The sequence below is a fragment of the Nicotiana sylvestris genome, chromosome 9, assembly GCF_000393655.2.
Source record: "Nicotiana sylvestris chromosome 9, ASM39365v2, whole genome shotgun sequence".
Taxonomy (NCBI): Eukaryota; Viridiplantae; Streptophyta; class Magnoliopsida; order Solanales; family Solanaceae; genus Nicotiana; species Nicotiana sylvestris.
This window is the reverse complement of record NC_091065.1, coordinates 126,171,567-126,186,134: the sequence shown is the minus strand read 5'-3', so window position 1 is coordinate 126,186,134 and position 14,568 is coordinate 126,171,567. Positions and strand designations below refer to the sequence as shown.

Here is a 14,568-nt window from a genome sequence, read left to right as displayed (position 1 = left end):
GACACATGGAATAGTCTCCAAAATTTGGAATACAATGCTTGTATCAAATGGAAACAACTGCTGCCCTTCTGCCTCTGGGCCATCTGGTTCACTAGGAACTCTAATGTCTTTGATAAGAAAAGAAATCAGATTAATGTGCACCAAACAATTGCAAAGGCTGTGGAATACCACCATGTGACAACCACATTCAGGCATGTTAAAACAACAAAAGCCTTATACCTAAAGTGGCAACTACCAGATATGGGCTTCTATAAGTTGAACACTAATGTGGCCTCTTCCCTTATCACAATGAAATGGGGTATTGGGGGGGGGTAATCAGAAACAGTAGGGGGCATTGGATTTTACACTTCATGAGGGGGATCCCAATTACTGATAGTCTTACGGAAGAGATCCAAGCGCTGTGGGTGGGGCTAAAAATAGTTAGAGATCAAGGCTTGTCGCCCATTGTGATTGAGACTAACTCTGAAGTGGTGCTAGAAATGTTAAAGCATGCTAACTTAATTCACAAAACCATAATTTCTGAATGCAAGTTTCTGATGGAGCAGTTGGGAAACCAGTTATAGGGCATAGCTACAGGGAGCAGAACCAAGTGGCGGACCTCTCGCAAAGGAAGGAGCTAGGAAGGAAGTTTTAACAAGACTTATATATATACTTATATATATAATCCTAAAAAAAAGGGGGCGTCAAACTTTTGCTATTGGTCCCTGTAATTAGCTTTACTTGTCTTCGGGTAGCCCTACCTTGTGAGATATCGCAGGTTTTGTAAAACAGAATTAAACCCTGAAGAAACCCTCGTCTCCGACTATCGTTTCTACCATTGACAAACTCATTTACACTTGAGATGATTAAAGGAGGCAAAGCAACCGTGCTAACATTTGCTGAAAAAAGCAAGGTTAGTGACCCCTTATTCATTTACAAATTTCCTTCAATTATAAGTACTATTCTTGAGATATATCCTATGCGCGCTTTCTCAGAATATATTGGAGTCAAATTGGCAAGGTTACCTTAATACCGTGAAGGCTGATGCTAAAGGAAGGTATGTGCTTTTATTTTATGACGAGAGATGATGATGATATTATTATTATTATTAACTGAAATTGACTCCTTTCCTTCTGTTTGTCGTGTGTTTATTACGTTCTTTGTTCAGCAAAGGGGAAGTATACTCTTCAAAAGTCCGGTATTTGGTCAAGAGAGGCAAGCCCTACGTCTGGGTAGCCGAAAATGATATGCACAATGTGGTATATAGATGCTCCTTTAACATTTTATAATTTTAATGTTTTGGCATTATGTATTCTTTCTTTTCAACCCACAGCCAACTTATGCTTGCAGTTGAAAATATTGCAGTCACCTCATCTTGCTCTTTCTTCTGTAGCATAGACTTCAAAATCTTCCAACCTAATTAAAATTTGTGTTGAATCCAAATATGATCTTTCTGGCTCTGGATTCTAGCCAACTATTGTTTAACTAAAAAACAATGTTTCTTGTGGACATGAAACTAGCCATCTAAATAGTGGAGCAGAAGTATTCATCTCCGTAGATGCTCAGTGCTTTATTTTTCTGTGCTGTGTGAAACTTCTGCTACTGCTGATTTTTACCTTGAAAGATCCAGAAAGTATTACTAGAGTAACTACTCTCTGATTGTTCATCTAACTTGAATACGAATCAGTGTCACATTTAAGCACTTTGATATTGGATTTTTGTAGTAATTCTAATCTGCATCTACCAAGTAACATTGTTATTTCTATGAATTACTTTGTCTTACATGTGCTACCGGGTAATATGTGATAGAAGGATGCCTACCGAGGTGAAAAGTAAGTTCTATAGAAAAGCTATAAGACCGGCTATGTTTTTTTTTTTTAATTTTCTTTATGAAGTAAATTAGAAGTCCGGCTATGTTATATGGTAGTGAATGTTGGGCTGCTAAAGTTCAACTCTACAAGATGAGTTTTGCAGAAATGCGAATGCTAAGATGGATGTTCGGTTATATAAGATTAAAAATGACCATATTCGCCATAAGGTGCAAGTAACACACATTGAGGATATGAGAGAAGGTCGCTTGAGATGGTTTAATCATGTCCTGTGTCGACCTACAAATGCACTGGTCTGTAGGTGTGAAACTATGGTAGTGGAAGGTGGTAAAAGAGGACGGGATACACCTTAGATCATATGGAAGGAAGTTGTCTTGAAAGACCTACAAATTCTTGGAATTATTGCAAACTTGGCCAAAGATAGGGCGCACGGGAAGAGGAAATCCATATAGGTGATACCTACTAGTTGGGACAAGTTTAGACTTGGTAAAAAATTTCTATTATTATTACTATAATGTATTTGAGCTACATGAGGAACGAGGATTCATATCGCTAACCCCGACTTGTTTGGGATTGAGGCGTAATTGTTGTACTTTGTCTTACATCGAATTGCTTATTTGGAAGCTGACAGTGTAAAGTTGTTATCCTCTTGAGGGTATTGTAGATTTTTGTTTGGACAAGATAGTGGATGGCATCATGTTATTATTACATCAGGTGTGTTTTATGGTGTTCATAGTAACAAAAATGACAGCAGGAAGCTTGTATACGAACAAGATGGACCCTACGCATTCATGATCACCCTGCTGCTGAGACATTTTGAAATTGTGCGCCCACCCCCCCCCCCCCACAAACCAAAACCCAAAAAGAAAATTTTTATGCTTGTGACTTGAGCCTTTATTTTTTTTTTTGAATCAAGAATGAGCCTTCTTCATCTATTCTCACCTCCTGCCTCCTTCCAATTGCCTTGTTGTTTCTCCTTCAAAGAGAGGTTGAGTGAATGACGGTATTATATATATTCTTTGCCCAAATACTTTCTGCTAGCAGCATGATTCATGTGTTGATACCCCAGAAAGCTCTTTGTTTTCTTGACTTGCATGCATAGTTTGGTCAGTTTAGATCTTATTTGTTATTTATTTTTGCTTGCTGGGGGCAAATTTATCTGACTATTATTTTTGGTTTATCTTGTTTCTCCATGTAAGAAGAAGTTTTAAAATATATAAGCAAGATGGCATGCTCAGATACGCGTATGATATGATTAGTAATTTGTCAAAAACAAACAACTTTCAAGGGGACGTATAAAAGGAGTAACCGAAACTTAGATTAGATGGAAATTTGAAAACATGAAAAAAAAGGAAGATAAATGTGTGAAGGTGTAATTATTACAAAGCTACCTACCATTGTCGCCCCTTTAGAGGAAGTAACTCATGATTCATAATATGGGTAAAATACATTTTGTAGGAGATTGATTTGCATAAAACTACAACTCTTTGTAAAGTTGTTATTCTTTAGAAAATGCCCATCGAGTACTGGAAAGAGTAGATGATGACTTATGAATTAAATAGAAAAATAAGATCCAATCTTGAGCATTCGTAACATTGATCATCGATGACACCAAAAATCACATCCGTTAGATAGTTCCTTTGCCACATTTTAGTTGCTTCAAATACCAATTATTCTATAAATTAGAGAAAACATCAATTTAAATAGTAAAGACATATCACACATGTAAATCAAAAGGCTAAAGAAAACTTGAATGAGCATTCCTCCTTGCATTATGTGGACAGGAAAGAAATCGAAGATGCTTTGATAAAAGTGAGGAAGATCTCTCGCTCGTAAAAAAAGATGTATTCAGAATTTGAAAATATGGTGTAATGCTGCTTTTGGTTGACTCTGATGGAATACTACACTTTTAGATACGCTTCAGGTTTGAGGGAGCTGCATATTGGTACCTTTTGTAATGATGCAGTTTCATCTCGGTACTGCCTGACATTTTTTTTAGTAGATTATCTTTTACTACAACAACAACAAAAAATCTAGTGAGTTCCCACAAGGTGGGGTCTTGGGAGGGTAGTGTGTACATAGACCTTTTCCCTACCATGGGAGGACAGAGAGACTATTTCTGATAGACCCTCGGCTAAAAAGGCAACAAGTGGTAATAACAAGATATTTAAAAAATCGAAGCGAAATATTATAATGAAACAATAGATAGTACCAGCAATCCAAGTATAGAGGGATACCATGCTAACACTAATGCTAACGATCGGAGAAAGAAAAAGAAAAATGTTCGGTTGCCTACTAACCTTCCACCCTAATTCTCGACCTCCACACCCTCCTATCAAGGGTCATGTCCTCGGTATGGCTGTCCAACGGGACTGGACGGGACGACATTTAAGCGGGACGATGGCGGGACGAGACAAACGGGATGAAACGGTCGGCCCATCCCTTCCCGCTAACAAACGAGATGGGACGGGACGGGTTCGCGGGCCTTAAGTGCATTTTTTTAAAAAATGTCTAGTTTTTTGACAATGACCAAGTTTTTAAAGTTTGCAACGACTATTTTTTTTAAGTTTTTGACCGTTGGTAACAGCTATTTTTGCAATTGGAGCCGTTTCCCAACGACTAGAATTCAAAAAAGAAATAAAAAAATTGGCGGGACAGGCGGGACGGGACGAAATGGAACGAGACAAACGGGACAAAATGGCCGTTCCATCCCGAGTCCTGTTTAACATTGGCCCATCCCGTTTAACATGAAGTGGGCCGGGCTGGGACCGCGACGAGACGGGATGGCCCATCCCGTTGGACAACCATAGTCCTCGGTAAGCTCCAGGTGCGCCATGTCCTGCCTAATCACCTTCTTTAGCCTACCTTTACACGGGACAAAATGGCCGTCCCATCCCGTGTCCCGTTCAACATTGGCCCATCCCGTTTAACATGAAGTGGGCTGGGACGAGAGGCAGGACGGGACGGCCCGTCCCGTTGGACAGCCATAGTCCTCGGTAAGCTCCAGTTGCGCCATATCCTGCCTATTCACCTTCTTTAGCCTACCTTTACCCCTCGTCATACCCACCAAGGTCAACCTCTAACACCTCCTAACTGAGGCATCTGTGCTTTTCCTCTTCACATGCCCGATCTATCTCAGCCTCACCTCCCGCATCTTATCCTCCACGGGGGCCATTCTCACATTTTCTCGAACAACTTCATTCTTAATCTTATCTAATTTGGTATGCTCACATATCCATCTCAACATACTTATTTCAGCTTCTGAACATGAGAGTTTTTGATTGGCCAAAAAAATAAGATGACGATGGCTGAAAAAGGGCAGCACGGTGCACAAGGCATCCCGCGTTCATGCATGGTCCGGGGAAAGGCCACATCCAAAGGGGTGTGATGTAGACATCCTAATCTAATGCAAGCATTAGTGGCTGCTTCCACGGCTCGAACCCGTGACCTATAGGTCACACGATAGCTGATGAATGAAATAAGAACATCAGGCAAACTCTCGAGAGTTTCACCATTTATTATAAGATGCTGAACAAATCTTCTAATTAGTTCCTTTACCACAATAAATCTACTTCAAGTACCAATTATCCTGTATAAGATTATTAAAACTGAAGACTATAACATTGAGAAATCTTTATGCTAAAAAGGAGGAATATGAGAAGGGAAAGGAAGACTGTACATGTTTTTGCATCCATGGCCTATTGAATGAAATATGAAATAAGAGTAGGTGAGACTTTCTGAAGCGTGATGGTTAGAAATCTGGATCAATATGGACTTCCATATGGATTTCAAAGCTCATTGCAAATCCATTTTGAGTAGGATTATTTTTTCTCTTAATTACAAATTCAGGCTTGTGATTCGCAAGTAAGATTCTACAAGTGGGGTGAAGTTTGGGTTATCACATTTAGAACAGATCAAAACTGAGGAGATGGTGTGAGTTATTTTAGGGTGTTGATGCTTAACTTTTTTTGTGTCGATAAAGATTTTCACTGGTCTGAGAAGCAAAGCACCTGGAGAATTAAGTAAGAGGGTGTTTGGATGGGCTTATTTTAAGTGCTTATTGGCTTTTAAGCACTTTTTTAGTTTGTGTGGTATTTGACAATGATAAAAAGTGCTTAAGAGCACTTACTTTTAGGCATAAAAAGTACAAAAATAAGCCAAAAGCCAAAAGTTGGGTATTACCAACTTATGGCTTTTAGCTTAAAAGCTACTTTTTATAGGCCAATCCAAACACCCTCTAAGCCTCCTTCTTAAGGACCTTCCTGTAAACAGGGAAATTTGTTTTTGGGGAATGTTAAATAAGACGGAAAAAACACTGAAAAAGAAGATTGGAATTACTTTATGTAGAAATAACTAAGCCTCTGTTGAATAATCTGAATTACCTTATACGATGGCTCTCTGTGTCATTTCCTTTTTTCTTGATTTCTACATGCTTGGGAAGTCAGATTTATTTTATTGTCTTTACTTTACTTTTAGAGCTTAAGCCCCTAATTTCTAGTCAAAGACGATTCTTATTCTCTCAAAACCTTTCTCTTGAAGCTATAGCTATCAGAGACGATATACGATGGCAGATTTATTTTATTGTCTTTACTTTACTTTTAGAGCTTAAGCCCCTAATTTCTAGTCAATGACGATTCTTATTCTCTTGAAACCTTTCTCTTGAAGCTATAGCTATCAGAGACGATATACGATGGAGTGATTATGACGGTATATTAGTTGGAGACAGTATCACAAGGATATAATTAGATCTGTCTTGAACAGATATTGCTATAGGACTTCATAACTTTTTCATAAACTTCTTTTATGAAATTTCTTAGTTTTTATTTTAATTCAAGAATTCCTGGTTTGGGTTTTAGAGCTCTACGTTAGTTTCTGAAACTGTAAGGGAAAATAAAATTCTTTGGCTATTGAGCAATACCAATTTTATTTCTGATGCAGACTTCATTGTTAGATTGTTCATTTGGAAGATAGAGCATACCTGACATGCAGTTTCTCCTTTCTGTGTAGAACACAATGATAGATGAGCGTGGATCTTTTGCTGTGACGAGTCCCATGCCAGGTCCACTGGCAAATCTACTCAAGTCCATCAAGAAAGTGGGTATAGAACCATTCATTTGCCTACTTCTTGTTCTCCTCCTGATACTTTAAACTTTAGCATTCAAAATATTTTTCTAATATGGCTATCAGTCACTGAAGTGGATTATTATGTTGTATATCACTTTCTTGTTTCCATTTGGTTCTTTTACTGGAGTAACCTTCTTCTCACAGAGTGCATCCTTTTTTTTGGTGAATATTTAGCTTTTATGTATAAACTGACAAAGCCTATCATGCAGCTACCAGCTCGGGTTGCTCTGATGGGTGAAGTTCTGCCTCTTAAAGATGAAAAGGTGTTGCTTTATACAGTCCTACCCTTTACCAATTAGTGACACTTTATTTAGTCTCTATTATTGCTCGATTGAATATTCAACTCATTTGTGCTGTCTTTTGCTTTTCTGAGAAACTCTGAGTCAACTTATGTATGTTCTGCTAAATAGCAGTTTCCTTTGGTGATATCAGGATCCCAACTATTCATAGCAGTGAAACTATGCGTGAGAGGCCTTTTTCCGGGGGGGGGTGACAAGCGTTTCCCAAATGCGATTTTGGAAAAGCGTGAGAGGGATGTAGTTCGATGCTGCATGGACATGAAATATCCATCCCTTTTGGTATTCACCCAGGAAAGTATAATCATCCCTCTGTATGAGTGTAGTAGATATAAAAAATATGAAATAATGAGATGTACCAAATACTAGAAAGTTGGATTATAACATAAAATAGTACAAATTAAGGAGAAAAAGATTCATGAGTAAATGAGTGATTATAATTTTTTTTTTTGATCAGTAAATGATGTGTATATAATTATCAGCATCAAGTGAGTGGTGAAGAATATATACAGTATAGCAACACTACAGGTTTCATAATGTGCTAAAAAAATCTAACATGACTTCTACATCGTTAAATGAAGTCATTGTGCACCAAAAAGAGAGTAAAGAAATACATCTGGATTTGACTATTAAAACAGATTCTTTCTTGTTCTAAAAAATCCTAGAGTTCCTTTCTTCCAGATTATCCACCAGATAGCTGCGGAGATGATAAGTTTTAAAGAGAGATGGAGACTTTCTCGTTTGGCTGAGTAGGTTCAAATTCTGAAATGGAGGTTGTTTACATAGGCATGTAACTTTCACTGCGTTTCAATAAGTCAACCAATTACAAACACTACAATTGCATAGAATGGTATCATTATCAACTCTTTCAACAGTATATCATGCAAGAATTAAGTCTTTATCCTTATGGGCCGTTTGGTAGGGTGTATAAGTATAGTATTGAATATGGTATATTAGTAATGTTGGGATTAGTAATACTGAGATCAGTTATGCTGAGATTATTTCTTATTGATTGATTGATTTGGTATATTAAAAATAACATGCATTGCATAATTTTGAATTTTTTTGTTTGTTTACAAAAATACCCTTCACATTCTTTAAAAAGGATTTGGAGAAGGTTTTGAACGGGAAATTCTCTCTTTATACATACTTATCTATGTATTAAAAACAATGGTATTGCTAATGCTATGGTTTGCTATGTATAAGAATAGCACTGAATAGAGTGTATAACTAATAAAACAAGGGATTAATAATACCAAAGCTACTACATGTATTGTTTTCCTTAATATATCCTACCAAACGACCCCTTAAGGTTAATGCTTGCTATTATCATCTCTAGAAAAGGCAATAATCACAAATTCAGAATTAAAACCATGGTATTTTACAAGGCACCGTTATCAAAAGCATTTTTCTACTAAGTTATCAGAATTGAGAGACTAATTAAAAGTGAACATTCCACCAATATATTCCCAGGGAAATCAAATTTACCGTATATACACATTTAGAAAGCACCAGGCGACAAACTATATCCTGCAAGTCAGCAACAAATTCAGCCTTGTCAGCATGACAAAGATCCTAAAGTTGCTTCTTCCTTCTCTCGTATTCTTCTGCTCTCTGGCATCCGCCCAGGGGCATCTTCCGTTGCAGTGGCGACATGATTTTTCAAGATCTTTGATACTCCAAAAAGTAGCATATATATACTATCGTTGCAGTGGCGCATTCCTTCGTATATGAAACCGCGGGTTTAATTAGGGTTGTTGTGTAGCGTTTTGCTTTTATTATTTGTACGTAGTAAAAATGGTATATTTGTAATGTAACTTTCTGGGCTTCCCATTCTTAATACATATATATAGTACACTTCATTGTTTGAGAATGGTAAAAAGGAAACAGCACAAAGTTTGTGCTGCTAGAAGTGACAAAATACATCCAAAAACAGTAAAGAATCCCCTACTACAAAAACTTACAAGTATTCTATGATATCAAATATGGAGTCACTAACATTTACAGGGCATTCTTTACACCTATATATATAGTACACTTCATTTAACAAATTTATAAGTGGAAAGATGTATCTGTTTCTATATGGTCTACAGTTCAATCCACTGTTAGCCAGAAACATTTCTCAAGTTGGGCCGGAAGTGGAGGACAACCAACAGGATAGTTTTGAATTTCAGCTGATAACTATCATTTGGGATTTTTTTTTCAGTAACTATCATTTGAGATTTACCTTGCTCTTTGACAGTTAAATGCCTATTAATACCAATACTTTTGCCGTGGTTCTTCAGCTTGTTTGGATAGACGAAACAAGATAGGTTAAAATTGGACCATCCCATAATGAGGAGGAAGACTAGGAAAATCAAAATGAAAGTTATGAAGCAGCTCTAACTTTTGCTTACTCCAATTACAGTGATGGCAGCCTAAATTTTCATGTTATTTATAGTTCAGTAATTTAGGTTTACTTTTTGGCTAAGTTGCTCGGACATGGGTGCGGGTGTCCGACATAGGTGCGGATCTAGAGGTCGGATCCTTTGAGATGTAAATTCAAAATTCGGGGATATGGATCCTAGTACGGATACGGGTGCGGAGATCCGGCTAAAAATAATTCAAAAAAATAAAAATATAAAATATCTTTAAATTATGAGAAATTTTGTGGAATACTTACGTATAGTTTGTAAAGTGTGAATTTTTTTTTATTCTCAAGTTGTAGATAAATAAAAGATTGATTTCCTAGAGAAGGTATGCTATTTTCTTCAAATTTACCCTAGTTTTGGTTCTAATTTCCGGAATCAAATTGTAATTCGTCTCGAATTTTTCCGTCCGTCATGGTCAAAGTACCCAAAAATTATTTGACCAAATCCGGTACGGATCCCATACCCACCCTCATACTAGTATCGTGTTGGCACGGGTGCGGCACCTAAACTGCCGTGTCGGAGCAGCTTAGCTTTTTGGCTCTATTAAAGATTAAGATGTTGGGCATTGACTAATGAAGGAGGAGGCTTAGCAAATTACAAAAGAATCTGCAAATCATTGCTAACTTTTGCTGACACTCTGCACACGTTGATGAGATTGCAAGTTATTTTATGGCTTCTCATAGTTATATTTCTGCTTTTCATAAAACTGTTGGGTTAGACCATTTTGTGTAGTATAGGCTAACTGAGGAGCTGAGTTGATATAGTGGTAGCTCGGTAACCATTACCTGTTATACAGCTAAATTGACTAGCTAAAAGAGACCCCTTACTGGAATGAAATTTATTTCTTTTCACTAAACAACTTCATGCGGAACAGTAAGAAGTGATTTCCCTGACTGTTTCTTCTTTCTCTCCATTGAAAGGCTAAATTTGCTAGAGAGAGCCTTAAGGAAGTCATATCATCTGAAAGGAGCATGATAGAGAAATTCTCTTACACCGTTTTGGGTATATTGAGTTCATCTTCCCTTGGTGTTACATGCCGAGGTGACAATCTCCAGGAATTATTTGATGCGGACAAAGGATATGTTGTGTTCAAGTTCAATCCAAGGTGAAAAGATTTAATTAAGCTAGATTATCATGTAATCTTTTTATTTTTATTTTTTTTTATAGATAAGGATTATTATGTAGTCTTTTAAAGTGTGATCTTTGATTCCTCCTAACCTTCTGGCCCTCTGCAATATTAAACTGAGTCAAACATGGAAATGACTTTAAGCTGTTGAGATGACTACTTATTCAACTAGAAAACAAAAGAAGCTTGAGATGAGATCCTTACGTTTGCACTTCTTTATTAAATGTACTATTAGCATGGCTGGCTCTGGAACCTAGTTTGATTGCTAATCGTTGTGATTGATGATTGATGTTCTTATCCTCCTAGGTAATACCTAGTGAACTTTTTGATGAAACATATATTAAAAATTTGCCACCTTTTAGATAAATGGGATTGGATCTCCAGAAATACTTGGCTGTAGCTTCTCTTTAATGTACGCCCTGGTTGTGCATAGGGGTGGCAAAATGGTTAAAAAAAAAAAGTTAACCATCCATATTATCCACTAAAAAATGGGTTGGATAATGAACTTTTTAAAAATGGGTCAAATATGGATAAGAACCATATTATCCATTTAGAAAATTGGTAACCAATGAGTAACCAATGGATAACCAATGGGTCTAACTTTTACATTTTAAAGCCTCAAATTGGGGGTTACTCAAGTTAGGGAGACTAAGAATTCTCCCAAAAGTGATCATATGCAAAAATTCATGGATAATATAGTTACCCATATTATTCTCTGGTTAACCCGTTTTTTTTATCCGTATTAAATATGAGTCGGGTCGAATAATTGATCCGTTTTTTCACTACCCGTTTTCGACCCGAACCATATCCGATCCGGCCTGCCCGTTTGCCACTCCTAGTTGTGCATGTGATGCAATTTTACTGTGCTTGAAAATTATGGAGTTAGTTAACTTGCATATTATAATGGTTGATAAAAATACTAATGTACTTTTCTGACTTTGATGTTTCAGCTTATTGTTTATTCTTGAATTGCTTATTTGCTTTAAACTCTTGAAAACCTCCGAGTACATTATTGTGTACAAGTGTGCAAACAATTTTGGGAACTTTCTTCTATGGTAAACCTCACCCACCAAATTAACCGCCCCCCTTTCTCCCCAACAAAAAAAAAAACTTTTGGAACATTGCAATATGAAAAATGTATAACATAAATTGGATGGATGGAATAATTAAATAAATCTGAGAACTGACTAGAAATATGTCTTGACATATGGAAAATTATCTACTCCACAGCTCATGCATGTATATTGATAGTACTGGAGGGACTCATGAAGTAGGTCTTGAGGAGGTCCAAGCAACAAAGCCTGATCCTTTATGTAAGTCTTAGAACTCAACGGTTGATGTTTGCTGCGTATCTTATCTTTTTGAGGACCAATGCATTCTCATTAGCATTATGCTCTAAGTGTATGTTTTCCATTTGTAGCATCATATACTATGAGCCTAATTGATGGAATTAATCAAAGTGAGGCGAGGCGTAGAGCTCTAATTCTCTTCTGCATCACACACTTGAGTAAGAATGCAAAGGTGATCTTCTGGTAGTCCCTGAAAGCTTTGGTTAAAATGTATTTGTTCTCTGAGTTCTCTTGCTAATAATCTAGTAGGCGATTTACTTCTACTTTCGTTTGGAAGTTCGAAGATAAATTCTAGCAGTGTATTTAGGGCCAATAAACCTTTGTGTGTCAATTGATTAAACTCGAAACATTGTTTGTGCATAACCGGGCAAATGTTTACACATGAATTAATCAAAGTGAGGCGAGGCGTAGAGCTCTAATTCTCTTCTGCATCACACACTTGAGTAAGAATGCAAAGGTGATCTTCTGGTAGTCCCTGAAAGCTTTGGTTAAAATGTATTTGTTCTCTGAGTTCTCTTGCTAATAATCTAGTAGGCGATTTACTTCTACTTTCGTTTGGAAGTTCGAAGATAAATTCTAGCAGTGTATTTAGGGCCAATAAACCTTTGTGTGTCAATTGATTAAACTCGAAACATTGTTTGTGCATAACCGGGCAAATGTTTACACATGTTCACGGCCATTTTTTTTCCAACTTTCATGACTGGGAGATCCTTTGATATTATGTCTGACTTATAATTGTTGTAGCATATCATGATGTGTTCCTGCTTGTTACTGTTCGTGACACCCTTAAGCCATAATTCCATGCTGAACATCAACAGATGTTGTCCTTGGCCTGCTAATTTGCATTGTCATTCAGTCAATATATAAATTACTACTGGCTGATGCGCAGAAGAGAAACTGATTTCTGGTTTTATGTGAAGGATGCCTATCTGCTTTCTATAGATCAGAAAGGATTTGATGTGCTAGGAAAAGTTTTAGGTCCAGTGAGGAGCGATGGTTCTCGTGAATATCAGTGGAGGGAGTTCAGAATTCCATTGAGAGAAGAGGCACACAGTGTTGAAATATTCTGCCGTCAGCTTGTTGAAATGGAGGAGAAAGCGCTCAAGAGCTTCTCTAACTTTACTGGCCTATAAATAAGGGTAGAATCAGCTTGTATCGGCATCACCTGACTGGTGTGAAGAAAAAGCAAGCAGTAATGATAGGCAAGCCCCAGAGGGAACAACTGCAACCTGGGTTACTTTTGACAGAGAAGGGGGAGCTGCGATGGAGGGCCCTAGCAAGGAACAGAAAGATGCATTGCATTTTATTGCAGAAGAGTGAGCTCTTGTGAGTTGGGCTGTGTGCATGTCCGTTCTTTTAACCTAAGCTTCTGAAATTTTGTAATCATAAAATATAACCTTAGCTAAGACATTACACCCAAGTTTGAGGAACGTGATTCATTTCGTTGTGATGTAGACTGCAAAAAGCTCATCGTTGGTACGAGTTTGCATAGCCTTACGTATACGCAAAGAAACGTGTTTCATTAGATGAAGTCATACAGCATTTATTTAAGGAAACGAGTCAAAACTGCCCCTCAACTATGGAAAATAGAGCAAATTTGTCGTTATTTAAATTTGGTCTCAGACATGCTCTTATCATTAGTAACTTGGTTTAGATTTGCCATAGGAAATAGCGCAAAATTGCCCTCAATTTGATTTTAGTTTCAAATATGCCCTTATTATGAGTAGAGATTTATATTTGCACCTCAAAAATAACGGAATTATTTTTTTATCGATCCTTCTATTTTAGGGTCAAATATCTATTTGGTTACTAATTCTAAAACAAGAGGAAGAAGAAGAGAATAAAATGAGAGAAAAAGAACATGTGGAATTTGTTTAAATAAAAGACTTATAAAATATTTTATTTTGCTCAAAGGATATCTAATCATATCTCTCAGTATTTGTCTTTGTGACCATCACTACTTTTTGGTTTACGCAATTGCAATTATATGCATAAATTTCAAAGTAATAAAATTAATATTTTACAGATTTTGTTCTTTCCGGCATAACAAGGATGGCAGTTTCCTTGGCAATATCAAAACTTGTTGCTAAATGTATATAATAACTCCATGTAATTTACTTTTAATTTTTCACTAATTTAAGCTAGCGTTTGGACATAGATTTTATTGAAACTTGTAAATTATTTTTTTTAAAGTTATGTTGAAAAATAATTTTTTGAAGTTGAAGTTGTATTTGGACATGCATTTTAGTTGAAAAAATGTTGAAGTGTTGTGAGTGGAAGAAAAACTTTTACCCAATTTTTCTTCATTTTTTGTTTTAAAAAACTAATCAAATTCCATGAAGAAACAATGTTTTTTTTAAAAAAAAAAAAAAGTAGCCAAAATCTATGTCCAAACGAGAGCTAAGAATTTCAATTTCTATTTGGGTTCATGAAGATTTATTTTTTTCCCATGAA

At 36.6% G+C, this 14,568-nt stretch overlaps 1 protein-coding gene across 1 annotated transcript; it reads left to right on the top strand.

Annotated features, from left to right (window-relative positions):
• Nucleotides 1-676: 676 nt before the first annotated feature.
• LOC104238505 (uncharacterized) lies at nt 677-13,615 on the top strand. The gene is made up of 9 exons (XM_009792873.2): nt 677-892; nt 975-1,036; nt 1,148-1,238; nt 6,816-6,902; nt 7,142-7,195; nt 10,560-10,744; nt 11,996-12,078; nt 12,186-12,286; nt 13,035-13,615. Exons 1-9 carry the CDS (start codon nt 842-844, stop codon nt 13,245-13,247), a joined length of 927 nt encoding a protein of 308 aa, XP_009791175.1. The 5' UTR covers nt 677-841; the 3' UTR covers nt 13,248-13,615.
• Nucleotides 13,616-14,568: the final 953 nt, after the last annotated feature.